Genomic DNA, 27,772 nt, shown 5'->3' with positions numbered 1-27,772 from the left:
GCATTGCACTTCCTGAACTAATGGAAACTCAGGAGGGAACAACAAAAAACATTGACTGGAAGCTGTTACACAGAAAACCTCAGTGGAGATCTGTTGTAAAACAGTAAGTGTATCTTTTGTATTTGTAAAGTTATTTATGGATAAGTTGAGTGTTCAAGGTTTCCAAAACCATGTTCCAATCAGGGATCAATTATTTCTAGATAGAGGGTTTCACACTTGACCAAATAACTTCAGCTAATAAAAAGGGACATGGAATGACTCCAATTGTAACGAGTGGGCTGAGAGTCATTAAGCAAGTTCAAGGAATGAGTGTTTTAATAAATAAAAGGAACAATGACCACGCAACACACCAACATGAAAACAGCGTCAATAACACCTGAGGAAAGAACCAAGGGGAGTGACAGATATAGGGAAGATAATCAAGGAGGTGATGGAGTCCAGGTGAGTGTCATGAGGTGCAGGTGCGTGAGGCGATGGTGACAGATGTGCGGGATACTCAGCAGCCTGATGACCTAGAGGCCAGAGAGGGAGTATATGTGACACCAATGTAAAATTGGAGTCATGAGAAGGGCTAACCTATGACCTGACCCATCACCTTATATATTACTGCCCCCCAGTTGTGACATCCCAAAAAACACACAAAAACTCTACAACCCATATTTCTTCTAGCCTCCCACAAATGCTTTATCTTCTTAACACTAAAACTGAACCTAAATAATATAAAAATGAAATATATATATTTTCATACAACTTAATCTAAATAGAAACTAATACGGATGTACAAAACAAACAGAAATAAAAACAAATATAAAAACAGCTGTCTCCATACTGACATGTCATTATGCTACCAACATGATATCATCATGATAGCACTGGCCATAAAAGTTTAAAACTAGTTTAAAAAAAAAAAACATCTTTTTTTTGTTACCTTTCAAAATTCAAATATTTGGTAACACTACATGGAGGTACTGTTTTAAGTACAGGTATTTGCCAAAATAAAGGAAACACTTGAGTAAAGGAGGGATACAAAGTATTTTGAAAGCAGGTGCTTCCACATAGGTGGGGTTCCTGAGTTAATTAAGCAGTTAACGTCCCATCATGCTTAGGGTCATGTATAAAAATGCTGGGCAGGTCATTATTTTGGCTATCATGGCTTTGGCCCGCAGGATGACAATGCCTCCGTCCACAGGGAAGGAGTGGTCACTGATCTGGTTGGCTGAGCATGAAAATTATGTAAACCATATGCCATGGCTATTTCAGTGACCAGATCTCAACCCAATTGAACACCTATGGGAGATTCTGGAGCAGTGCCTGAGACAGTGGTTTCCACCAAAATACAATGATTTGCAATTGAGGACTAAAGCTAAATAGGATACAGTAAAGCATTAAAATCAGTCTTTTTTTCTGATGTTGTGTTGTTGCTGACTAGAAGAGGCAGTGTTAGTTAGCCATTCTCAAGATGCCAGACATGGGTTATATCCAGAAACGGGTAGGCCTCACGAGATGCTAAGAGGCGTATGTACTTTAAACTATCCATATCATTTTTGTTGTTGTTGCAGTATGCCCCATAAAAGCTCACTAGGTTTTCTAATGCCTTCTTTGTGAGTCATTGGAAAACCTCCCTGGTCTTTGTTATTGAATCTTTGCCATATGTACAGTATATACTGTAGTCTAGTCAATGCCATCCAATTAAACTATTGCTGTATATATACTATTCTATCCCATGTATTTTTTATTTTATTTATTTTATTTCACCTTTATTTAACCAGGTAAGCCAGTTGAGAACAAGTTCTCATTTACAACTGCGACCTGGCCAAGATAAAGCAAAGCAGTGCAACACAAACAACAACACAGAGTTACACATAAACAAACGTACAGTCAATAACAGAAAATAAAAATCTATGTACAGTGTGAGCAAATGTAGAAGATTAGGGAGGTAAGGCAATAAATAGGCCACAGAGGCAAAATATTTACAATTTAGCATTAACACTGGAGTGATAGATGTGCAGATGATGATGTGCAAGTAGAGATACTGGGGTTCAAAAGAGCAAAAAGATAAATAACAATATGGGGATGAGATAGTTGGGTGTGCTATTTACAGATTGGCTGTGTACAGGTACAGTGATCAGTAAGCTGCTCTGACAGCTGATGCTTAAAGTTAGAGAGGGAGATATAAGTCTCCAGCTTCAGTGATTTTTGCAATTCGTTACAGTCATTGGCAGCAGAAACTGGAAGGAAAGGCGGCCAAAATAAGTCTTGGCTTTGGGAATGAACAGTGAAACATACTTGCTGGAGCGTGTGCTACGGGTGGGTGTTGCTATGGTGACCAGTGTGCTAAGGCAGGGCTTTACCTAGCAAAGTCTTATAGATGACCTGGAGCCAGTGGGTTTGGCGACGAATATGTAGCGAGGGCCAGCCAACGAGAGCATACAGGTCGCAGTGGTGGGTAGTATATGGGGCTTTGGTGACAAAAAGGATGGCACTGTGATAGACTACATCCAATTTGCTGAGTAGAGTGTTGGAGGCTATTTTGTAAATGACATCGCGTAGTCAAGGATCGGTGGGATAGTCAGTTTTACGAGGGTATGTTTGGCAGCATGAATGAAGGAGGCTTTGTTGCGAAATAGTAAGCCAATTCTAGATTTAATTTTGGATTGGAGATGCTTAATGTGAGTCTGGAAGGAGAGTTTACAGTCTAACCCGACACCTAGGTATTTGTAGTTGTCCACATATTCTAAGTCAGAGCCGTCCAGACTAGTGATGCTAGTCGGGCGGGCAGGTGCGGACAGCGATCGGTTGAAGAGCATGCATTTAGTTTTACTAGCATTTGAAAGCAGTTGGAAGCCACGGAAGGAGCGTTGTATGGCATTGAAGCTCGTTTGTAGGTTTGTTATCACAGTGTCCAAAGAAGGGCCAGATGTATACAGAATGGTGTCGTCTGCGTAGAGGTGGATCAGAGAATCAACAGCAGCAAGAGCGACATCATTGATGTATACAGAGAAAAGAGTCGGCCCGAGAATTGAACCCTGTGGCACCCCCATAGAGACTGCCAGAGGTCCGGACAACAGGCCCTCCAATTGGACACACTGAACTCTATCTGAGAAGTAGTTGGTGAACCAGGCGAGGCAGTCATTTGAGAAACCAAGGCTATTGAATCTGCCGATAAGAATGCGGTGATTGACAGAGTCAAAAGCCTTGGCCAGGTCGATGAAGACGGCTGCACAGTACTGTCTTTTATCGATGGCGGTTATGATATTGTTTAGGACGTTGAGCGTGGCTGAGGTGCACCCATGACCAGCTCAGAAACCAGATTGCATAGTGGCGAAGGTACGGTGGGATTTGAAATGGTCGGTGATCTGTTTGTTAACTTGGCTTTCGAAGATTTTAGAAAGGCAGGGCAGGATGGATATAGGTTTATAACAGTTTAGGTCTAGAGTGTCTCCCCCTTTGAAGAGGGGGATGACCGCGGCAGCTTTCCAATCTTTGGGGATCTCAGACGATACGAAAGAGAGGTTGAACAGGCTAGTAATAGGGGTTGCAACATTTTCGGCTGATAATTTTAGAAAGAGAGGGTCCAGATTTTCTAGCCCATCTGATTTGTAAGGATACAGATTTTGCAGCTCTTTCAGAACATCTGTATTCTACAGATATACAAAATATTCTATCCACATACCGTTCAAAATGTCTATACATCCCATCACACATATATATATATATATATTTACACTTTGGACTCATTGCGTGTCGTAACATTTATATATTTCTTAATTCCATTCTTTTACTTTTAGATCTGTGTGTATTGTTGTGAATTGTTAGATATTACTGCACTGCTGGAGCTATTAACACAAGCATTTCGCTACACCCGCAATAACATCTGCTAAATATGTGTATGCGACCAATAAAAATAGATTTTATTTGTAAACAAGAGTAATAGTGACCAGTAGCAGGATGAATAATGTTGAAGTCGGAAGTTTACATACACCTTAGCCAAATACATTTAAACTCAGTTTTTCCACAATTCCTGACATTTAATCCTAGTAAAAATTCCCTGTCTTAGGTCAGTTAGGATCACCACTTTATTTTAAGAATGTGAAATGTCAGAATAATAGTAGAGAGAATGATTTATTTACACTTTTATTTATTTCATCACATTCCCAGTGGGTCAGAAGTTTACATACACTCAATTAGTATTTGGTAGCATTGCCTTTAAATTGTTTAACTTGGGTCAAACATTTCGGGTAGCCTTCCACAAGCTTCCCACAATAAGTTGGCTGAATTTTGGCCCATTCGTCCTGACAGAGCTGGTGTAACTGAGCCAGGTTTGTAGGCCTCCTTGCTCGCGCATGCTTTTTCAGTTCTGCCCACAAAATGTCTATAGGAATGAGGTCAGGGCTTTGTGATGGCCACTCCAATACCTTGACTTTGTTGTCCTGTGTCCCTGTGCTTCACGTTTGGGATGGTGTTCTTCGGGCTTGCAAACCTTCCCCTTTTACCTCCAAACATAACGATGGTCATTAAGGCCAAACAGTTCTATTTTTGTTTCATCAGACCAGAGGACATTTCTCCAAAAAGTACGATCTTTGTCCCCATGTGCAGTTGCAAACCGGAGTCTGGCTTTTTTATGGTTTTGGAGCAGTGGCTTCTTCCTTGCTGAGCGGCCTTTCAGGTTAGGTCGATATAGGACTCGTTTTACTGTGGATGTAGATATTATTGTACCTGTTTCCTCCAGCATCTTCACAAGGTCCTTTACTGTTGTTCTGGGATTGATTTGCAGTTTTCGCAACAAAGTACATTCATCTCTAGGAGACAGAAAGCGTCTCCTTCCTGAGCGGTATGACGGCTGCGTGGTCCCACGGTGTGTATACTTGTGTACTATTGTTTGTACAGATGAACGTGGTACCTTCAGGCATTTGGAAATTGCTCCCAAGGATGTACCAGACTTGTGGAGGTCTACAATTTGTTTTCTGAGGTCTTGGCTAATTTCTTTTGATTTTCCCATGATGTCAAGCAAAGAGGCGCTGAGTTTGAAGGTAGGCCTTGAAATACATCCACAGGTACACCTCCAATTGACTCAAATGATGTCAATTAGCCTATCAGAAGCTTCTAAAGCCATGACATCATTTTCTGGAATTTTCCAAGCTGTTTAAAAGGCACAGTCAACTTAGCGTATGTAAACTTCTGACTCACTGGAATTGTGATACAGTGAATTATAAGTGAAATAATCTGTCTGTAAACAATTGTTGGAAAAATGATGTCCTAACCAACTTGTCAAAACAATTGTTTGTTTTAACAAGACATTTGTGGAGTGGTTGAAAAACGAGTTTTAATGACTCCAACCTAAGTGTTGTAAACTTCCGTCTTCAACTGTAAATAGATACTAATGGTAATGGAAATCAATAATCAATGAACAGCAGCTTAGGTGTGAGGGCGAGCAGTAATTGTGTAACCTGTAAGATAAAGGTGCAATCCATAAAATGTGGACATGAAAATTATATATATATATATATATATATACTTCGGTCTCTGACATTGCTTGTAATATTTATATATTTCTTAATTCCATTCTTTTACTTTTAGATCTGTGTGTATTGTTGTAAATTGTTAGATATTGCTACACTCGCAAAACATCTGCTAAATATGTGTATGCGACCAATACATTTTGATTTGATTTGTAAACAAGAGTAATAGTGACCAGTAGTAGGATAAAAAGATAGATACTAATGGTAATGGCAATCAATAATCAATGAACAGCAGCATAGGTGTGAGGGGGAGCAGTAATTGTGTAACCCGTAAGTTGTGGACATGCTGTCACGTTCCTGACCTGTTTTCTGTTGTTTGGTATGTGTTTATTGGTCAGGGCGTGAGTTTTGGGTGGGCAGTCTATGTTTTCTGTTTCTATGTTGGTTTTGGGTTGCCTGGTATGGCTCTCAATTAGAGGCAGGTGTTTGACGTTTCCTCTGATTGAGAGTCATATTAAGGTAGGTTGTTCTCACTGTTTGTTTGTGGGTGATTGTTCCTGTGACTGTGTAATCCACATGGGACTGTTTCGTTTCGTTCGTTTAGGTAGTCTGTTCCTGTTCTTGCGTCCTTCGTCTATATGTAAGTTTGTTTGTTTCAGGTCTGTTGCCTTCGTTTATTGTTTTGTAGTTTGTTCTAGTGTTTTGTCAGTGTTTCGTCTGTTTTGAAATAAATCGTTATGTATTCATCACCCGCTGCGCCTTGGTCCGTTCATACACCACCAGACGAACGTTACACATGCAAATTGCCTTTCATGTCTATGTCTATTAAATACCTGTATTCTACCCTACTATAGTAGTCTATAATGAATCATATCATAAGGAATCATTCTCTCATATTAGGTGAGAGGCAAACTTTTGGAACCTCATCCATCATGACAATTACGACATTAAAAGCAGAAAAACAAACTGCATTGCCCCCATTAGTCTTATTAATGCAGACACATCACATTTTGATGCCTTGTTTTTTTAAGCTGTAGGCCTAGTTACACAATTGAGGAGTATCCTATGTATTGCCCAAGGCTTCAGAGCAGGTCCTCTAATTCATCTTGTCATGACCTGGAAATTTCTCATCTTGTGTTCCCGGACATACACTTCTGATCGTAATAGCTTGGGAGGACGAAGTTAGGGAATTCCAGCTTTTGGAAAAACAGAACTCCTCCCTGGTCTGAGTGGAATATAAGAACAAGCTGCAGACCACAAACCAACACGAAACACAAGGGAGTTCAAACTGCCTGACTGACTAACTAACTAAGGAGCTAGAAGGTAAGTGATAACTCTGTTATATGAGGCAGTCAGAGTTTAAGTTGAATAAATTATCTGTAAATATGTTAGCAATTCATAAAGTAGCCTATGCTCTCTCACCCTCATGTTTCCTTCAGTTTGTCGCATCTGCAAGTATGAAGCTGCTTCTAGCTGGACTTGTTCTGACCCTTATTGTGGGGGCTCAAGCTCAGTGGTACCACTTCCCTGGTGAAGCTGTTCAAGGTCCGTTTATACACTTTAATCATTGTTTCTTCATTGTTGACAGAAATAGATACAGAAACCAATAGCAACAAATCTATCAAGAGCGACAAATCATTCAAGAGTAACAAATCATTCAAGAGCAACATGTACTGTATTTGAGGACTCCTTTAAAGTCATTGTTATTTCTTGAGGCTAGTGGTTTGAAAAGTTGTAAAGTTCCTTGAAAGTGTCAAACTCGACATCTGTGTCCTCCTGACCCTGCAGGTGCTAAAGACATGTGGCGTGCATATGACGACATGAAGGACGCCAACTGGAAAAACTCAGACAAGTACTTTCACGCTCGGGGCAACTATGATGCTGCCAGGAGAGGACCAGGGGGCAGGTGGGCAGCAACAGTCATCAGGTGGGTGATTCTCAAATATCTGTGAGATGCTTATAATGTGGTTCAGTTGGTCATCAAATTATCTCATAAAAACTTTCTCCTTTCTCTAATTAGTTCTTTATGCCACTCTTTGTTAAAAAAAAAGTGTCTGGTCAGAAAGACAATTATACCATTATTGGTTTACTGTGGTTGGCGAGTTACTAATGTAATATTTCTCCTCTCTCAGTGATGGCCGGGAGAGGGTTCAGGGTTCCAGTGGTCGAGGACACGAGGACTCAGCAGCTGACCAGGAGGCTAACCGCTGGGGACGTAATGGAGGGGACCCCAACCGCTACAGACCCAATGGACTCCCAAGGAAATACTGAACTTAAAAAAAAGGAGGTTACTAGCCAAACTGAAGGACCACATTCCAAACAAACATATTGCACCTAATTACTGCTTTTGGTAAAACTGTCATATTCTCAAAAATTATTTTGCCCAAATGTTCTGCTAATAGACAGGTACATGGTACTGAAACTTAGTATACAATATATTTCAAAAGTGTTGCAAAAATAAAGTGATTATGCAACCAGAGACCGAATGTCTTTCTGTATTCAGTATGATATGACTGGTTGGAAAGAAATTTTGAAATCCTGAAATGTGCACTCAAATGATCTGGTGTTGACATTTTCCCAGCCTTCAACTGGCAACCGGTCAGCCCTTTACAACTAGAAAGAGGGACTTTTGGACAGTGGGGTAGCCGTACATAGTACATGTTTTTCATAGGAGACATAGAAGAAGCTGAGAAAAACATAGGAGACATAGAAGAAGCTGAGAAAAACATAGGAGACGAGGCTAAGATTAATGCAGATGACGAGGTGATGTGAACTTTGAGGGTGCAACAACAATTCTTTGCCTCTACCCATCCCTAAGCTCCCTCTCTCCAACACAACACACACTGTGTCCTCCCCTTCTCACTTACAACCAATAGATGCTGGTTTAATTGACCACCGATCCACCAGGGCAATTTGTTGAGTGTAACGAGGGGAATCCTGTTATTAGTGGTGCAGGGGAAGTAAGGAGGCCTGCAGGTACCATATAGGCTTGAACAGCTGGTCCAGGAGGATAAAAAGTGGTAGGTCAGTTCATGACAAATTACAATTATAATATTGGTATCTGCCACGTCCATTTCAGTATATTTGTTAATCATTGAGTGTCACTGATGAAATCTTTGTGAAAATAGAGACATGCTCTGGAACAAAGCTGGTGCCAGGCTATCCTTGTTGTGACATCACAAGAGAAGCATGGGGAGAGAGGGCAAAGGGGAGAGGATGGATGCCCCTGCTGTTAATCAATGGAACATGACAGTTTGAATGAGGATTCAATTCAACATACTATGCAGCTCTATTGAGACCAGAGGTTAGATGAGTAGGCTATGTATAAGTTAACACAGATAGATAATATGCATAAAATTAGCATACAGCTAGGCTTTTGAACATAACCACTCATTATTACAGAATGCAGAATTACAGGCGTACTGTAAAATATGCACAGACATACAATGTTTTGATGAGCCTGACCACACCTCCACACAAGCAACCAATGAGAGTATGGTCCAAAGTACTGTACCAGCTTCTTTGGAACAGACTTTGAACTGAGTGAGTGAGTGAGTGAGTGAATGAATGAGTGAGTGAGTGAGTGAATGAATGAGTGAGTGAGTGAGTGAGTGAGTGAGTGAGTGAGTGAGTGAGTGAGTGAGTGAGTGAGTGAGTGAGTGAGTGAGTGAGTGAGTGAGTGAGTGAGAGAGAGAGAGAGAGAGACAGAGAGACGAGCTAAGAAATTGTAACACAGAGGAATTGTAACTCAGGTATATGGCTTTCCTAGATTTTCTCTTTTTTGTCACTCTTAATTTGAAAATATGTTCTTTAGGGCTCAAAGTGAGGTCAATAGCAATAGATTTTGCAATATCAAATATCACAGATTTCGCTATATCATGATTAACTTCACCTGAGATGTGAAATGGGTAGCAACAGGGTTCAGCTTCACCAAGTGGAAATAAGTAGCCTCAGCAGTTGCACTCAGCATCTATGTGATGAGCCCTGAAATGCAGCAAGGAAAACATAAGCATCATGTATTGAATACCCGATCTGTGTATACATTTATGTGGAAGGTTCACCGGGTGAGCAATGATGTGTAGTTAACGGGGGTGAATTATGTTAAGTCAGGTTTACCTAACAATCATAACACTTAAATCTGAATGTGCAAGGCAGATAGGTGGTGGAATGGGTATAGTGTTACGTGGAAATATTTATTCATGATGTATTAACAAACTAGATGTGGTAAGTGTCTCCATTACCACATGTAATCCATTCCCGGCAGTGAAAAATACATGAGCTCATACTGTACATATAAATGAAAAGCAGACATTTAGTAGACAGACCACTCCTGTGCCTTCTCTTAGGTACTATTCTACGACCAAGGTCCACACACACACACACACACACACACACACACACACACACACACACACACACACACACACAGACACACACACACACACACACACACACACACACACACACACACACACACACACACACACACACACACACACACACACAGCACAGCACAGCACAGTAGATCCTTTTATAAAGACAACAAAGCGAAATATTCGGTCAAAGATATATTGTTACAAACCTGCAAAAAGAGAAGGAGTGCTGTGAGCTTCACAGACTAGACTTCAAACAGATATACACCCATATTTCTAATCACAGTATTGGATGTCCCATCTCCCTCTCTCTTTCTCTGCTTTCTCTTGTTCCATTCAAATACAATACACACACACAAATCAGGAGAGATTTGGGAGGAGTAGGAGTAGAGGAAATAGAAGAGTTGGGGATAGAATTAGGGTTGAGGGAGGAGTGGAGGGGAAGGATTGATGTGATTGGTCCAGAAGGAGGGTGGCTGTACAATCAGCTTCTTCTGAAAGCATGGCTCAATGAATGAACACTCTTCATTTCAGGTAGCCAGCCAACACAACATTGAGGTAAATGCTACTATGCCCAGGGATAAGCCAAGTACGTTCCATGCACAGATGTTTCTCAAAGCTTTAACTGAGTGTCTGACTACTGTTCTGATATGGATTTGTACTCTGTTCTTTTCCAGTTCTCCTCCACAGCTGGCCAATTACTTGACTGACTGACTGAAACTGACGGTTGAACATTGGTTGGTTGACTGAGGTATTCTCCATCTATCGTCCACTAATCCATTGTTTTCCTTGCAGATCACGTTTACAGATATACAGACAGATGGCTGACAAGCAGATCAGGTAAGTGCGGATAAGGATATTGATTGAAACAGAAGAATCTGAGAGGATTTTATCACATGTTTTAATTGATGTTCTAGTTTGAGTCTTGAACTAATTCCTCCACTATTTTCCCGCTCTCTCATTCTTGTTTTTAACTTTTGTTATTGATTGGTCATTGTCACCTTTTTGATCCCGTCTCACCCTTCTCTCTTTCTCTCCCTCTCAGTTTACCTGCCAAATTGATCAATGGGGGAATTGCTGGACTGATTGGTGTGACATGTGTATTTCCTATTGACCTAGCCAAGACCCGTCTCCAGAACCAGCAAAATGGTTCCCGTCTCTACACCAGCATGTATGCACAAAGCTGGTAAACACACTCTTTTAACCAGTCAAAAAAAAAAAAAAAAATCTAAAACGAACTTGCAGTTTGCTTGTAGTATCTGCTTACCTCTGGTTGATTCTCTGAGGTCTTTGCACAGTAATCCTTTGTGTTCACTACACAGGTCAGATTGCCTTATCAAGACCATCCAATCAGAGGGGTACTTTGGCATGTACAGAGGTAGAACAAAATTATGTGTGTGTGTGTGTGTGTGCTTGTGCGTGCGTGCGTGTGTGTGTGTGTGTGTGTGCGTGCGTGTGTGTGGTGTGTGTGTATGTGTGTGTTCATGCGTGCGTGTGTGTGCACACAGGTTTGAGCATGTTCTTTGTTTATGACTCTGTGTCTCTATATTTCTTTGACCATTAGGTGCTGCTGTGAACCTGACTCTGGTCACTCCAGAGAAGGCCATCAAACTAGCTGCCAATGACTTCTTTAGACAGCACCTGTCCAAGGATGGGTGAGTAGTGCTCAGAGGCCTCTTTCAAACACCTGTCTGTCAAATACAATCATACACCAGTCGTAACTGACTGGTACACCAACCTCTTGCCCACTCTGATCTCTTTGAATAGATGTACTTGAAAGATGTAGTGTATACTATATCAGCTTTAACTAACTTCTTGTTTGGATTTGATATACATATCACAAATAGGATTTTAATAATATCTTCACTATGTGCTGGGATCTAGTGGTAATACGTTAGAAGTATAAATATTTTGTAAACATACAGCATGGTTGATAGGACCAATCCCACAGGCCCCTGCAGCATTATCCGCATGACATACCTGGGCTATCTTTAGCGTCCCTCAACATTTCCATGGGGTCCAACAACATGGCTGATAAATTATTGAGTGACCTGCGCTAGTGAACTGGTGAATTATTAACATGTTTCTAAGACTGTGTGAATCCGTGAGTGTGTGTATGTGTTTGTTTATGTATGTTTCTTTATGTGTATCACTAATGGTATGTTTATTGTTTAATGCATGTTTATGGTCATGTCCTTTGTGGATAGAAACAGGGAGTTTTATGTTGTATGCATTTTGTTTAATGTATGTAAATCACTTGAGATAGCACCAGACCATCCAGAGAAATTAGCAAAGTCATTGAACCAAAATGATTATGACATTTGTTCTCTCTCTCAGTCAGAAGCTCACCCTGCTGAGGGAGATGCTGGCGGGTTGTGGTGCTGGTACATGTCAGGTAAGATCAGTTTGGGTATCAGCCTCAGACAGCTTTCTACTACCATCTTGTGGCTCAACAGTCTCTTTGTCTCTCCATCTCTTTGTCTCTCCATCTCTCTGCCTCTCCATCTCTCTGTCTCTCCATCTCTGTCTCTCTGTCTCTCCATCTCTCTGTCTCTCTCTGTCTCTCCATATCTCTGTCTCTCCATCTCTCTGTCTCTCTGTCTCTCCATCTCTGTGTCTCCATCTCTTTGTCTCTCCATCTCTCCATCTCTTGGTGCAGGTCATCATCACCACTCCCATGGAGATGCTAAAGATCCAGTTACAGGATGCAGGGCGGATAGGTGAGAAATGGGTAGAAGAAGGAGAGAGGAGGTTGTATGTTCCCTTGTTCCCAGTCAGGGTTTCATGACTAACCAATGTCTTGTCAGCCAAACAAACACAAACAGATCACAGAGATCTGATCAGTTAGAACCAGTAACAGCCAGCATTGTTATTGTATCAATGTACAATAGTTATTTTATTGCTTGACCACATTTGTGACTCTTCCTTGTGTTCCTGTGACTCCTCAAATGTATTTTTGTTTGTCAACTTCTCCTGGTGCATTCCTGCTTCTCTGTCCCTGATTGATGATGTCACACTGATGATACTGATGATGTTGTGTGTGTTATGACACATGTAGAGGCTCAGAGGAAGCTGATGTCCCAGGCTGCAGTTGGGGCCCCTGGGGGCCCAGTGGAGTTGAGGTCCCATACAGCAATGCAGCTCACCCGGGAGACGGTAAGGACATCTCCGTACAGCAATGCAGCTTACCTGTGGATGGTAAGGACAGTCGTGTGTGTGTATACAGGTATGAGTGTGTATACAGTTGTAAGGTTTTTCCGTGCATCGGCAAGACAGAACAGCTGCCTCCGGTAAGACAAGGGGTGGAGGTCTGTGTCTATTTGTCATAACAGCTGGTGCGCAAAATCAAATATTAAGGAAGTCTCGAGGTTTTGCTTGCCTGAGATAGAGTATCTCTTGATAAGCTGTAGACAACACTATTTACCAAGAGAGTGTTCATCTATGTTTTTCGTAGCTGTCTATTTACCACCACAAACCGATGCTGGCACTAAGACCGCACTCAACGATCTCTATAAAGCCATAAGCAAACAAGAAAATGCTCATCCAGAGGCGGTGCCCCTAGTGGCCGAGGACTTTAATGCAGAAAAACTCAAATCTGTTTTACCTGTTACATGTGCAAGAAGAGAGGAAAAAAACTCTAGACTACCTTTACTCCAAACACAAAGATGTTTACAAAGCTCTCCCTCGCCCTCCATTTGGCAAATCTGACCATAATTATATCCTCCTGATTCCTGCTTACAAACAAAAACTAAAGCAGGAAGTACCAGTGACTCACTCAATATGGAGGTAGTCAGATGACGCAGATGCTAAGCTACAGGACTATTTTGCTAGCAAAGACTGGTATATGTTCCGTGACTCATCCGATTTCATTGAGGAGTATACCACATCGGTCACCTGCTTCATCTATAAGTGCATCAATGACGTTGTCCCACAGTGACCATACGTACATACCTCAACCAGAAGCCATGGAATGCAGGCAACATCCGCACTGAGCTAAGCTGTTCCAGACGACTGTGTGATCACGCTCGCCGCAGTCGATGTGAGTAAGACTTTAAAAAAAAATGTTGAACCACCTTTTTCTCCACAATTTGTATCTTGTCTCATCGCTGCAACTCCCCAACGGGATAGGGAGGAGAAGGTCAAGTCATGCATCCTTCGAAACATGACCCACCAAACCGTGCTTCTTAACACCCGCCCGCTTAACCCGGAAGCCATCCGCACCAATGTGTTGGAGGAAACAGCACCAATTGTGCGCCACCCTATGGGACTCCTGATTACGGCCAGTTTCTGATACAGCCCGGGATTGAACCCGTGTCTGTAGTGACGAATCTTTAAACAGGTCAACATTCACAAGGCCGCAGGGCCAGAGGAATTACCAGGACGTGTACTCCGAGCATGCGCTGACCTACTGGCAAGTGTCTTCACTGACATTTTCAACCTGTCCCTGGCCGAGTCTGTAATACCTACATGTTTCAAGCAGACCACCATAGTCCCTGTTCCCAAGAACACTAAGGTAACCTGCCTAAATGACTACTGACCCATAGCACTCACGTCTGTAGCCATTTAGTGTAGCCATGTAGCCATGAAGCCATGAACACACCAAGACAGTCGTGAGGAGGGGCAGGGACAATGCCTATTCCCCCAAAGATTTGGCATGGGTCCTCAGATCCTCAAAAAGTTCTACAGCTGCACCATCGAGAGCATCCTGAATGGTTGCATCACCGCCTGGTATGGCAACTGCTCGGCCTCCGATCGCAAGGGGCTACAGAGGGTAGTGCGTATGGCCCAGTACATCACTGGGGCCAAGCTTCCTGCCATCCAGGACCTATATACCAGTCAGTGTCATAGAAAGGCCCTTATTTTTCTTAAAACTGCATTGTTGGTTAAGGGCTTGTAAGTAAGCATTTCATGGTAAGGTCTACCTGTTGTATGCGGCGCATGTGACAAATAAAATGTGATTTGATTATGCCTGCCGTGTACCCTGTAAGCCAATTGATACAGTATGTGTATTACAGTGATTAAGACCAGAATTCAGACCATGACATGGGGAAGTCGGGGACGGCGGAGTGACAGACTGCATCAGGTAAACTCTCCTTCTCACTCTAACTCTTCCACTGCTTCCCTCCTGGTTTTGACAGGCCCTTTCTGATCAATTATATCCATATTATCTGATGGTAGAACATTACAACATCTACTGGTACTATGAATAAACTGAGAAGGCATTTTAGACTAGAAAATTCAGTAAATGTCGGATAAAAAATGTCGCGACCGTCCTGATGGAAACACCAGATTTCTCATAAACTTTCCAAATATTTAATAAACTAAATACAATAGACAAGGTTGGATCTTTTTGTCTGTAAAATGAATTATGCGAGAGATGGTGGCGGAAAGGCTTTTAAGTGCAAATATTGATTTAATAAAGTAATCTTGCAGTCACAAGATGAAATGTGTGGTCCTCCCTCTCCGACTTTGGAAAGCATACAGTTTATTAGGCTACAGATGAAATAAACTATGATGAACTTCACAGCATGGTTAAATTGCAAAGTGATGAGCTTGATGCTCCTCTCCCAAAAATATTGAGGGTCTTATTCTGGTGACAAAATTAACAACCAGTGCTTGGCTGCCATTTGACAATTAAAAATAATCTCGCTCTCATGTCCATAAACTCATTCTGATTTGTTGTGGCCCCCACAATCATTTAAGTTGCCCATCCCTGATGTAGGCTATATTCGCACTGTATCTACGAGCTGCTGGCTAGAGTGCATGTGCCAATACCAGAGTGGGCACATTCGCTATATTAACTCAATATTTTTGTAACAAAACCATCAGTTGAAAATGTGATGGAAACCAATTGAACTTTTAACCGAGAAAGTTTTTTATGTGCACTACGTTATCATACACAGAATTTTATCTGCAAAAAGTTTATTTGATGGAAACACGTATCTGGTGGGAAAATGCTCAGATTTTATTCATGCGGATTTGAGAATATTCACATGAAAATCTGCCGCAAATTGGATGGAAACCTCGCTATAGATTAAGATTTGAGATGTTATATTAAAAAGGTTTTGTGGCAAAATGCTATATATCCATTATTTAGCTGGAATGGAATGTTTGTATCCTGCAGATTTGACATATAGACATATTACTTTATTGATAATTTTGTAAAAAATGTATTTTTTTATATTGATGTCACCAACAGACATATCAGTAGACAGGAATTCTAATGATATCTAGTTTATGTACACCAGTGGAGACTGCTGAGGGGTGGACGGCTCATAATAATGGCTGAATGGAGTAAATGGAATGGTACCAAACATGTTGTTCCCATTGACTGCATTCCAGCCATTACTGTGAGCCGTCCTTCCACCAGCAGAGTTGTAGTTCTTGACACAAAACGATGTGGCTGGCACCTTCTGCCATACCCTGTTCAATGGCACTTAAATATTTTGTCTTGTTTCAATTGTCTCAAGACTTAAAAATACTTGTTTAACCGGTTTCCTCTTATTCATCTACACTGATTGAAGTGGATTTAACAAGTGACATCAATGAGGGATCATATATTTACCTGGTCAGTCTGTCACGGAAAGAGCAGGTATTCATTTAAGTGATAATGCTCTCGAAACGGGTGTTGATAGGCCCAAGATGAAGTCGAGGGCTGCAAACTGTGCCAATATATCCTCTAAACACCAGCTTTGAGGGCATTATCAATTTTATTCAACGGGTTACCAACATATTGTAGCGACCCGCACAGACAGCTGTGTGTTATGTGTTAGGCTAGTAGGTGGTTGTGTTGTACTTACTAGTACCCAGTGTTCGCGGGGTCCGACATGCCAATCAACCTGCTATCTGCCAATCACGGGAATGCCTGGAATGTTCTGATGCCGGGCATCCTGGAGGTTGGCGGAGTAGAGTGGAGGGGGGTTGGGCAGGGGGATGGAGCATTGGAAGTTAAGACCAGGTTTAGCCTTTGTTCTCTCTCTTATGTCTGGCCTTCACAAGAGAAGGTCACGGTTGGCTTGTGGTTATCTTTCACTTATTTGGCGTGGGTTACGGCCAAACAGTAGCCTGTGTAAAGTTGGTTTAATAAACCGTCAATTCGTAAACTCAATCCTCTGTCTGGACAATTGTTCCTTTATGATCTAGTCAGGTCATTACATATTCAACATATTTTAATAAAAATGTCATTTTGATGAAATTATTCTTACTATTTTATCCTTCACGAGATATATCCCAACATAAATCTAAGGTTGCTCCCCAAGCCGGCTGCTCGTTCGTTCTATCGGTTCGGTTGCCAGTGACACGACTCTGTTTTTTTCTGTATCTACGGACAAACCTAGTCGTTCGTACTAAATGTTCCATTTCCATACTGACTGGCAACATTCTTATCCCTTGCTTTCTAGCTAGCTAACTTACAGTCACATCAAACAGTGCAGCCAGAATAAAAGCAAACTGGCTGCATTTGCGTTTGTTTAAGCTGTTTCTAGTGACATTTATTTGGATACATCCATAACAACAAGCTAATGATGCGCAATTTCCTCGGAAATAGCTTTGACACTTCGCTGTTTTCTCAATGACATTAAAATCAGTCTTGAAAAAAGGCGCAAATTGAAGGTGGCTCCACACGAGCAAGTTTGACCAGAGACCAGTATGACGACACACCAAATGTGTTTGATGCATCGTGGGAAAAGAGCAGGAATAGGCTTTTTTAGGCTACGGTTTGAAGTGATTGTGTTAGCTGTGTTGTTGGCTAGCTCCTCTGAATACCCAGTGTCCTAACAATAACAGCGGGGTCAATGTTTTGTGTAACTGTTAATAATCACTGCGTGCAATACAGTTTCAGAAACCTTTCATGTTGGTGTGTTGCGTGGTCATTGTTTCCTTTTATTTATTAAAACACTAATTAAGCAAGTTCAAGGAATGAGTGTTTTAATAAATAAAAGGAACAATGACCACGCAACACACCAACATGAAAACAGCGTCAATAACACCTGAGGAAAGAACCAAGGGGAGTGACAGATATAGGGAAGATAATCAAGGAGGTGATGGAGTCCAGGTGAGTGTCATGAGGTGCAGGTGCGTGAGGCGATGGTGACAGGTGTGCGGGATACTCAGCAGCCTGATGACCTAGAGGCCAGAGAGGGAGTATATGTGACACCAATGTAAAATTGGAGTCATGAGAAGGGCTAACCTATGACCTGACCCATCACCTTATATATTACTGCCCCCCAGTTGTGACATCCCAAAAAAACACACAAAAACTCTACAACCCATATTTCTTCTAGCCTCCCACAAATGCTTTATCTTCTTAACACTAAAACTGAACCTAAATAATATAAAAATGAAATATATATATTTTCATACAACTTAATCTAAATAGAAACTAATACGGATGTACAAAACAAACAGAAATAAAAACAAATATAAAAACAGCTGTCTCCATACTGACATGTCATTATGCTACCAACATGATATCATCATGATAGCACTGGCCATAAAAGTTTAAAACTAGTTTAAAAAAAAAAAAACATCTTTTTTTTGTTACCTTTCAAAATTCAAATATTTGGTAACACTACATGGAGGTACTGTTTTAAGTACAGGTATTTGCCAAAATAAAGGAAACACTTGAGTAAAGGAGGGATACAAAGTATTTTGAAAGCAGGTGCTTCCACATAGGTGGGGTTCCTGAGTTAATTAAGCAGTTAACGTCCCATCATGCTTAGGGTCATGTATAAAAATGCTGGGCAGGTCATTATTTTGGCTATCATGGCTTTGGCCCGCAGGATGACAATGCCTCCGTCCACAGGGAAGGAGTGGTCACTGATCTGGTTGGCTGAGCATGAAAATTATGTAAACCATATGCCATGGCTATTTCAGTGACCAGATCTCAACCCAATTGAACACCTATGGGAGATTCTGGAGCAGTGCCTGAGACAGTGGTTTCCACCAAATACAATGATTTGCAATTGAGGACTAAAGCTAAATAGGATACAGTAAAGCATTAAAATCAGTCTTTTTTTCTGATGTTGTGTTGTTGCTGACTAGAAGAGGCAGTGTTAGTTAGCCATTCTCAAGATGCCAGACATGGGTTATATCCAGAAACGGGTAGGCCTCACGAGATGCTAAGAGGCGTATGTACTTTAAACTATCCATATCATTTTGTTGTTGTTGCAGTATGCCCCATAAAAGCTCACTAGGTTTTCTAATGCCTTCTTTGTGAGTCATTGGAAAACCTCCCTGGTCTTTGTTATTGAATCTTTGCCATATGTACAGTATATACTGTAGTCTAGTCAATGCCATCCAATTAAACTATTGCTGTATATATACTATTCTATCCCATGTATTTTTTATTTTATTTATTTTATTTCACCTTTATTTAACCAGGTAAGCCAGTTGAGAACAAGTTCTCATTTACAACTGCGACCTGGCCAAGATAAAGCAAAGCAGTGCAACACAAACAACAACACAGAGTTACACATAAACAAACGTACAGTCAATAACAGAAAATAAAAATCTATGTACAGTGTGAGCAAATGTAGAAGATTAGGGAGGTAAGGCAATAAATAGGCCACAGAGGCAAAATATTTACAATTTAGCATTAACACTGGAGTGATAGATGTGCAGATGATGATGTGCAAGTAGAGATACTGGGGTTCAAAAGAGCAAAAAGATAAATAACAATATGGGGATGAGATAGTTGGGTGTGCTATTTACAGATTGGCTGTGTACAGGTACAGTGATCAGTAAGCTGCTCTGACAGCTGATGCTTAAGTTAGAGAGGGAGATATAAGTCTCCAGCTTCAGTGATTTTTGCAATTCGTTACAGTCATTGGCAGCAGAAACTGGAAGGAAAGGCGGCCAAAATAAGTCTTGGCTTTGGGAATGAACAGTGAAACATACTTGCTGGAGCGTGTGCTACGGGTGGGTGTTGCTATGGTGACCAGTGTGCTAAGGCAGGGCTTTACCTAGCAAAGTCTTATAGATGACCTGGAGCCAGTGGGTTTGGCGACGAATATGTAGCGAGGGCCAGCCAACGAGAGCATACAGGTCGCAGTGGTGGGTAGTATATGGGGCTTTGGTGACAAAAAGGATGGCACTGTGATAGACTACATCCAATTTGCTGAGTAGAGTGTTGGAGGCTATTTTGTAAATGACATCGCGTAGTCAAGGATCGGTGGGATAGTCAGTTTTACGAGGGTATGTTTGGCAGCATGAATGAAGGAGGCTTTGTTGCGAAATAGTAAGCCAATTCTAGATTTAATTTTGGATTGGAGATGCTTAATGTGAGTCTGGAAGGAGAGTTTACAGTCTAACCCGACACCTAGGTATTTGTAGTTGTCCACATATTCTAAGTCAGAGCCGTCCAGACTAGTGATGCTAGTCGGGCGGGCAGGTGCGGACAGCGATCGGTTGAAGAGCATGCATTTAGTTTTACTAGCATTTGAAAGCAGTTGGAAGCCACGGAAGGAGCGTTGTATGGCATTGAAGCTCGTTTGTAGGTTTGTTATCACAGTGTCCAAAGAAGGGCCAGATGTATACAGAATGGTGTCGTCCTGCGTAGAGGTGGATCAGAGAATCAACAGCAGCAAGAGCGACATCATTGATGTATACAGAGAAAAGAGTCGGCCCGAGAATTGAACCCTGTGGCACCCCCATAGAGACTGCCAGAGGTCCGGACAACAGGCCCTCCAATTGGACACACTGAACTCTATCTGAGAAGTAGTTGGTGAACCAGGCGAGGCAGTCATTTGAGAAACCAAGGCTATTGAATCTGCCGATAAGAATGCGGTGATTGACAGAGTCAAAAGCCTTGGCCAGGTCGATGAAGACGGCTGCACAGTACTGTCTTTTATCGATGGCGGTTATGATATTGTTTAGGACGTTGAGCGTGGCTGAGGTGCACCCATGACCAGCTCAGAAACCAGATTGCATAGTGGCGAAGGTACGGTGGGATTTGAAATGGTCGGTGATCTGTTTGTTAACTTGGCTTTCGAAGATTTTAGAAAGGCAGGGCAGGATGGATATAGGTTTATAACAGTTTAGGTCTAGAGTGTCTCCCCTTTGAAGAGGGGGATGACCGCGGCAGCTTTCCAATCTTTGGGGATCTCAGACGATACGAAAGAGAGGTTGAACAGGCTAGTAATAGGGGTTGCAACATTTTCGGCTGATAATTTTAGAAAGAGAGGGTCCAGATTTTCTAGCCCATCTGATTTGTAAGGATACAGATTTTGCAGCTCTTTCAGAACATCTGTATTCTACAGATATACAAAATATTCTATCCACATACCGTTCAAAATGTCTATACATCCCATCACACATATATATATATATATATTTACACTTTGGACTCATTGCGTGTCGTAACATTTATATATTTCTTAATTCCATTCTTTTACTTTTAGATCTGTGTGTATTGTTGTGAATTGTTAGATATTACTGCACTGCTGGAGCTATTAACACAAGCATTTCGCTACACCCGCAATAACATCTGCTAAATATGTGTATGCGACCAATAAAATAGATTTTATTTGTAAACAAGAGTAATAGTGACCAGTAGCAGGATGAATAATGTTGAAGTCGGAAGTTTACATACACCTTAGCCAAATACATTTAAACTCAGTTTTTCCACAATTCCTGACATTTAATCCTAGTAAAAATTCCCTGTCTTAGGTCAGTTAGGATCACCACTTTATTTTAAGAATGTGAAATGTCAGAATAATAGTAGAGAGAATGATTTATTTACACTTTTATTTATTTCATCACATTCCCAGTGGGTCAGAAGTTTACATACACTCAATTAGTATTTGGTAGCATTGCCTTTAAATTGTTTAACTTGGGTCAAACATTTCGGGTAGCCTTCCACAAGCTTCCCACAATAAGTTGGCTGAATTTTGGCCCATTCGTCCTGACAGAGCTGGTGTAACTGAGCCAGGTTTGTAGGCCTCCTTGCTCGCGCATGCTTTTTCAGTTCTGCCCACAAAATGTCTATAGGAATGAGGTCAGGGCTTTGTGATGGCCACTCCAATACCTTGACTTTGTTGTCCTGTGTCCCTGTGCTTCACGTTTGGGATGGTGTTCTTCGGGCTTGCAAACCTTCCCCTTTTACCTCCAAACATAACGATGGTCATTAAGGCCAAACAGTTCTATTTTTGTTTCATCAGACCAGAGGACATTTCTCCAAAAAGTACGATCTTTGTCCCCATGTGCAGTTGCAAACCGGAGTCTGGCTTTTTTATGGTTTTGGAGCAGTGGCTTCTTCCTTGCTGAGCGGCCTTTCAGGTTAGGTCGATATAGGACTCGTTTTACTGTGGATGTAGATATTATTGTACCTGTTTCCTCCAGCATCTTCACAAGGTCCTTTACTGTTGTTCTGGGATTGATTTGCAGTTTTCGCAACAAAGTACATTCATCTCTAGGAGACAGAAAGCGTCTCCTTCCTGAGCGGTATGACGGCTGCGTGGTCCCACGGTGTGTATACTTGTGTACTATTGTTTGTACAGATGAACGTGGTACCTTCAGGCATTTGGAAATTGCTCCCAAGGATGTACCAGACTTGTGGAGGTCTACAATTTGTTTTCTGAGGTCTTGGCTAATTTCTTTTGATTTTCCCATGATGTCAAGCAAAGAGGCGCTGAGTTTGAAGGTAGGCCTTGAAATACATCCACAGGTACACCTCCAATTGACTCAAATGATGTCAATTAGCCTATCAGAAGCTTCTAAAGCCATGACATCATTTTCTGGAATTTTCCAAGCTGTTTAAAAGGCACAGTCAACTTAGCGTATGTAAACTTCTGACTCACTGGAATTGTGATACAGTGAATTATAAGTGAAATAATCTGTCTGTAAACAATTGTTGGAAAAATGATGTCCTAACCAACTTGTCAAAACAATTGTTTGTTTTAACAAGACATTTGTGGAGTGGTTGAAAAACGAGTTTTAATGACTCCAACCTAAGTGTTGTAAAACTTCCGTCTTCAACTGTAAATAGATACTAATGGTAATGGAAATCAATAATCAATGAACAGCAGCTTAGGTGTGAGGGCGAGCAGTAATTGTGTAACCTGTAAGATAAAGGTGCAATCCATAAAATGTGGACATGAAAATTATATATATATATATATATATATACTTCGGTCTCTGACATTGCTTGTAATATTTATATATTTCTTAATTCCATTCTTTTACTTTTAGATCTGTGTGTATTGTTGTAAATTGTTAGATATTGCTACACTCGCAAAACATCTGCTAAATATGTGTATGCGACCAATACATTTTGATTTGATTTGTAAACAAGAGTAATAGTGACCAGTAGTAGGATAAAAAGATAGATACTAATGGTAATGGCAATCAATAATCAATGAACAGCAGCATAGGTGTGAGGGGGAGCAGTAATTGTGTAACCCGTAAGTTGTGGACATGCTGTCACGTTCCTGACCTGTTTTCTGTTGTTTGGTATGTGTTTATTGGTCAGGGCGTGAGTTTTGGGTGGGCAGTCTATGTTTTCTGTTTCTATGTTGGTTTTGGGTTGCCTGGTATGGCTCTCAATTAGAGGCAGGTGTTTGACGTTTCCTCTGATTGAGAGTCATATTAAGGTAGGTTGTTCTCACTGTTTGTTTGTGGGTGATTGTTCCTGTGACTGTGTAATCCACATGGGACTGTTTCGTTTCGTTCGTTTAGGTAGTCTGTTCCTGTTCTTGCGTCCTTCGTCTATATGTAAGTTTGTTTGTTTCAGGTCTGTTGCCTTCGTTTATTGTTTTGTAGTTTGTTCTAGTGTTTTGTCAGTGTTTCGTCTGTTTTGAAATAAATCGTTATGTATTCATCACCCGCTGCGCCTTGGTCCGTTCATACACCACCAGACGAACGTTACACATGCAAATTGCCTTTCATGTCTATGTCTATTAAATACCTGTATTCTACCCTACTATAGTAGTCTATAATGAATCATATCATAAGGAATCATTCTCTCATATTAGGTGAGAGGCAAACTTTTGGAACCTCATCCATCATGACAATTACGACATTAAAAGCAGAAAAACAAACTGCATTGCCCCCATTAGTCTTATTAATGCAGACACATCACATTTTGATGCCTTGTTTTTTTAAGCTGTAGGCCTAGTTACACAATTGAGGAGTATCCTACGTATTGCCCAAGGCTTCAGAGCAGGTCCTCTAATTCATCTTGTCATGACCTGGAAATTTCTCATCTTGTGTTCCCGGACATACACTTCTGATCGTAATAGCTTGGGAGGACGAAGTTAGGGAATTCCAGCTTTTGGAAAAACAGAACTCCTCCCTGGTCTGAGTGGAATATAAGAACAAGCTGCAGACCACAAACCAACACGAAACACAAGGGAGTTCAAACTGCCTGACTGACTAACTAACTAAGGAGCTAGAAGGTAAGTGATAACTCTGTTATATGAGGCAGTCAGAGTTTAAGTTGAATAAATTATCTGTAAATATGTTAGCAATTCATAAAGTAGCCTATGCTCTCTCACCCTCATGTTTCCTTCAGTTTGTCGCATCTGCAAGTATGAAGCTGCTTCTAGCTGGACTTGTTCTGACCCTTATTGTGGGGGCTCAAGCTCAGTGGTACCACTTCCCTGGTGAAGCTGTTCAAGGTCCGTTTATACACTTTAATCATTGTTTTCTTCATTGTTGACAGAAATAGATACAGAAACCAATAGCAACAAATCTATCAAGAGCGACAAATCATTCAAGAGTAACAAATCATTCAAGAGCAACATGTACTGTATTTGAGGACTCCTTTAAAGTCATTGTTATTTCTTGAGGCTAGTGGTTTGAAAAGTTGTAAAGTTCCTTGAAAGTGTCAAACTCGACATCTGTGTCCTCCTGACCCTGCAGGTGCTAAAGACATGTGGCGTGCATATGACGACATGAAGGACGCCAACTGGAAAAACTCAGACAAGTACTTTCACGCTCGGGGCAACTATGATGCTGCCAGGAGAGGACCAGGGGGCAGGTGGGCAGCAACAGTCATCAGGTGGGTGATTCTCAAATATCTGTGAGATGCTTATAATGTGGTTCAGTTGGTCATCAAATTATCTCATAAAAACTTTCTCCTTTCTCTAATTAGTTCTTTATGCCACTCTTTGTTAAAAAAAAAGTGTCTGGTCAGAAAGACAATTATACCATTATTGGTTTACTGTGGTTGGCGAGTTACTAATGTAATATTTCTCCTCTCTCAGTGATGGCCGGGAGAGGGTTCAGGGTTCCAGTGGTCGAGGACACGAGGACTCAGCAGCTGACCAGGAGGCTAACCGCTGGGGACGTAATGGAGGGGACCCCAACCGCTACAGACCCAATGGACTCCCAAGGAAATACTGAACTTAAAAAAAAGGAGGTTACTAGCCAAACTGAAGGACCACATTCCAAACAAACATATTGCACCTAATTACTGCTTTTGGTAAAACTGTCATATTCTCAAAAATTATTTTGCCCAAATGTTCTGCTAATAGACAGGTACATGGTACTGAAACTTAGTATACAATATATTTCAAAAGTGTTGCAAAAATAAAGTGATTATGCAACCAGAGACCGAATGTCTTTCTGTATTCAGTATGATATGACTGGTTGGAAAGAAATTTTGAAATCCTGAAATGTGCACTCAAATGATCTGGTGTTGACATTTTCCCAGCCTTCAACTGGCAACCGGTCAGCCCTTTACAACTAGAAAGAGGGACTTTTGGACAGTGGGGTAGCCGTACATAGTACATGTTTTTCATAGGAGACATAGAAGAAGCTGAGAAAAACATAGGAGACATAGAAGAAGCTGAGAAAAACATAGGAGACGAGGCTAAGATTAATGCAGATGACGAGGTGATGTGAACTTTGAGGGTGCAACAACAATTCTTTGCCTCTACCCATCCCTAAGCTCCCTCTCTCCAACACAACACACACTGTGTCCTCCCCTTCTCACTTACAACCAATAGATGCTGGTTTAATTGACCACCGATCCACCAGGGCAATTTGTTGAGTGTAACGAGGGGAATCCTGTTATTAGTGGTGCAGGGGAAGTAAGGAGGCCTGCAGGTACCATATAGGCTTGAACAGCTGGTCCAGGAGGATAAAAAGTGGTAGGTCAGTTCATGACAAATTACAATTATAATATTGGTATCTGCCACGTCCATTTCAGTATATTTGTTAATCATTGAGTGTCACTGATGAAATCTTTGTGAAAATAGAGACATGCTCTGGAACAAAGCTGGTGCCAGGCTATCCTTGTTGTGACATCACAAGAGAAGCATGGGGAGAGAGGGCAAAGGGGAGAGGATGGATGCCCCTGCTGTTAATCAATGGAACATGACAGTTTGAATGAGGATTCAATTCAACATACTATGCAGCTCTATTGAGACCAGAGGTTAGATGAGTAGGCTATGTATAAGTTAACACAGATAGATAATATGCATAAAATTAGCATACAGCTAGGCTTTTGAACATAACCACTCATTATTACAGAATGCAGAATTACAGGCGTACTGTAAAATATGCACAGACATACAATGTTTTGATGAGCCTGACCACACCTCCACACAAGCAACCAATGAGAGTATGGTCCAAAGTACTGTACCAGCTTCTTTGGAACAGACTTTGAACTGAGTGAGTGAGTGAGTGAGTGAATGAATGAGTGAGTGAGTGAGTGAGTGAGTGAGTGAGTGAGTGAATGAATGAGTGAGTGAGTGAGTGAGTGAGTGAGTGAGTGAGTGAGTGAGTGAGTGAGTGAGTGAGTGAGTGAGTGAGTGAGTGAGTGAGTGAGTGAGTGAGTGAGTGAGTGAGTGAGTGAGTGAGTGAGTGAGTGAGAGAGAGAGAGAGAGAGACAGAGAGACGAGCTAAGAAATTGTAACACAGAGGAATTGTAACTCAGGTATATGGCTTTCCTAGATTTTCTCTTTTTTGTCACTCTTAATTTGAAAATATGTTCTTTAGGGCTCAAAGTGAGGTCAATAGCAATAGATTTTGCAATATCAAATATCACAGATTTCGCTATATCATGATTAACTTCACCTGAGATGTGAAATGGGTAGCAACAGGGTTCAGCTTCACCAAGTGGAAATAAGTAGCCTCAGCAGTTGCACTCAGCATCTATGTGATGAGCCCTGAAATGCAGCAAGGAAAACATAAGCATCATGTATTGAATACCCGATCTGTGTATACATTTATGTGGAAGGTTCACCGGGTGAGCAATGATGTGTAGTTAACGGGGGTGAATTATGTTAAGTCAGGTTTACCTAACAATCATAACACTTAAATCTGAATGTGCAAGGCAGATAGGTGGTGGAATGGGTATAGTGTTACGTGGAAATATTTATTCATGATGTATTAACAAACTAGATGTGGTAAGTGTCTCCATTACCACATGTAATCCATTCCCGGCAGTGAAAAATACATGAGCTCATACTGTACATATAAATGAAAAGCAGACATTTAGTAGACAGACCACTCCTGTGCCTTCTCTTAGGTACTATTCTACGACCAAGGTCCACACACACACACACACACACACACACACACACACACACACACACACACACACACACACACACACACACACACACACACACACACACACACACACACACACACACACACACACACACACACACACACACACACACACACACACACACAGCACAGCACAGCACAGTAGATCCTTTTATAAAGACAACAAAGCGAAATATTCGGTCAAAGATATATTGTTACAAACCTGCAAAAAGAGAAGGAGTGCTGTGAGCTTCACAGACTAGACTTCAAACAGATATACACCCATATTTCTAATCACAGTATTGGATGTCCCATCTCCCTCTCTCTTTCTCTGCTTTCTCTTGTTCCATTCAAATACAATACACACACACAAATCAGGAGAGATTTGGGAGGAGTAGGAGTAGAGGAAATAGAAGAGTTGGGGATAGAATTAGGGTTGAGGGA

At 41.3% G+C, this 27,772-nt stretch overlaps 3 protein-coding genes and 1 long non-coding RNA gene across 8 annotated transcripts; 3 read left to right on the top strand and 1 right to left on the bottom strand.

The window, feature by feature from the left end:
* Positions 1 to 322: 322 nt before the first annotated feature.
* LOC120036146 lies at positions 323 to 27,708 on the bottom strand. 2 transcript variants are annotated; one of them, XR_005474436.1, is made up of 4 exons: positions 27,552 to 27,708; positions 26,852 to 26,943; positions 9,352 to 9,443; positions 323 to 512 (listed from the first exon to the last, which is right to left on the bottom strand). It is a non-coding gene; the product is annotated as an uncharacterized LOC120036146 (long non-coding RNA). The 2 variants fall into 2 exon arrangements; XR_005474435.1 differs by lacking the exons at positions 323 to 512; positions 9,352 to 9,443 and adding an exon at positions 12,443 to 13,021.
* Positions 6,616 to 7,940, top strand: LOC120036144 (serum amyloid A-5 protein-like). Its single transcript, XM_038982619.1, has 4 exons — positions 6,616 to 6,782; positions 6,899 to 7,004; positions 7,248 to 7,386; positions 7,592 to 7,940. Exons 2-4 carry the CDS (start codon positions 6,917 to 6,919, stop codon positions 7,728 to 7,730), a joined length of 366 nt encoding a protein of 121 aa, XP_038838547.1. The 5' UTR covers positions 6,616 to 6,782; positions 6,899 to 6,916; the 3' UTR covers positions 7,731 to 7,940.
* Positions 10,324 to 24,178, top strand: LOC120036135 (mitochondrial glutamate carrier 1-like). 4 transcript variants are annotated; one of them, XR_005474423.1, is made up of 10 exons: positions 10,324 to 10,421; positions 10,628 to 10,672; positions 10,878 to 11,018; positions 11,155 to 11,210; positions 11,397 to 11,487; positions 12,170 to 12,227; positions 12,492 to 12,552; positions 12,891 to 12,988; positions 14,848 to 14,915; positions 24,070 to 24,178. XR_005474423.1 is itself a non-coding variant. In XM_038982608.1 (9 exons), exons 2-9 carry the CDS (start codon positions 10,653 to 10,655, stop codon positions 14,848 to 14,850), a joined length of 528 nt encoding a protein of 175 aa, XP_038838536.1. In that variant the 5' UTR covers positions 10,324 to 10,421; positions 10,628 to 10,652; the 3' UTR covers positions 14,851 to 14,967. The 4 variants fall into 4 exon arrangements, 1 of the variants encoding a protein (XP_038838536.1); XR_005474424.1 differs by having other exon boundaries at positions 10,325 to 10,390; XR_005474425.1 differs by having other exon boundaries at positions 10,327 to 10,421; positions 10,878 to 11,003.
* LOC120036141 (serum amyloid A-5 protein-like) lies at positions 24,112 to 25,384 on the top strand. The gene is made up of 4 exons (XM_038982616.1): positions 24,112 to 24,225; positions 24,342 to 24,447; positions 24,692 to 24,830; positions 25,036 to 25,384. Exons 2-4 carry the CDS (start codon positions 24,360 to 24,362, stop codon positions 25,172 to 25,174), a joined length of 366 nt encoding a protein of 121 aa, XP_038838544.1. The 5' UTR covers positions 24,112 to 24,225; positions 24,342 to 24,359; the 3' UTR covers positions 25,175 to 25,384.
* Positions 27,709 to 27,772: the final 64 nt, after the last annotated feature.

The sequence above is a fragment of the Salvelinus namaycush genome, unplaced genomic scaffold (genome assembly GCF_016432855.1).
Source record: "Salvelinus namaycush isolate Seneca unplaced genomic scaffold, SaNama_1.0 Scaffold122, whole genome shotgun sequence".
Lineage (NCBI taxonomy): Eukaryota > Metazoa > Chordata > Actinopteri > Salmoniformes > Salmonidae > Salvelinus > Salvelinus namaycush.
Note: the sequence above shows the minus strand (reverse complement) of the source record. Positions and strands in the feature narration are given on the sequence as shown.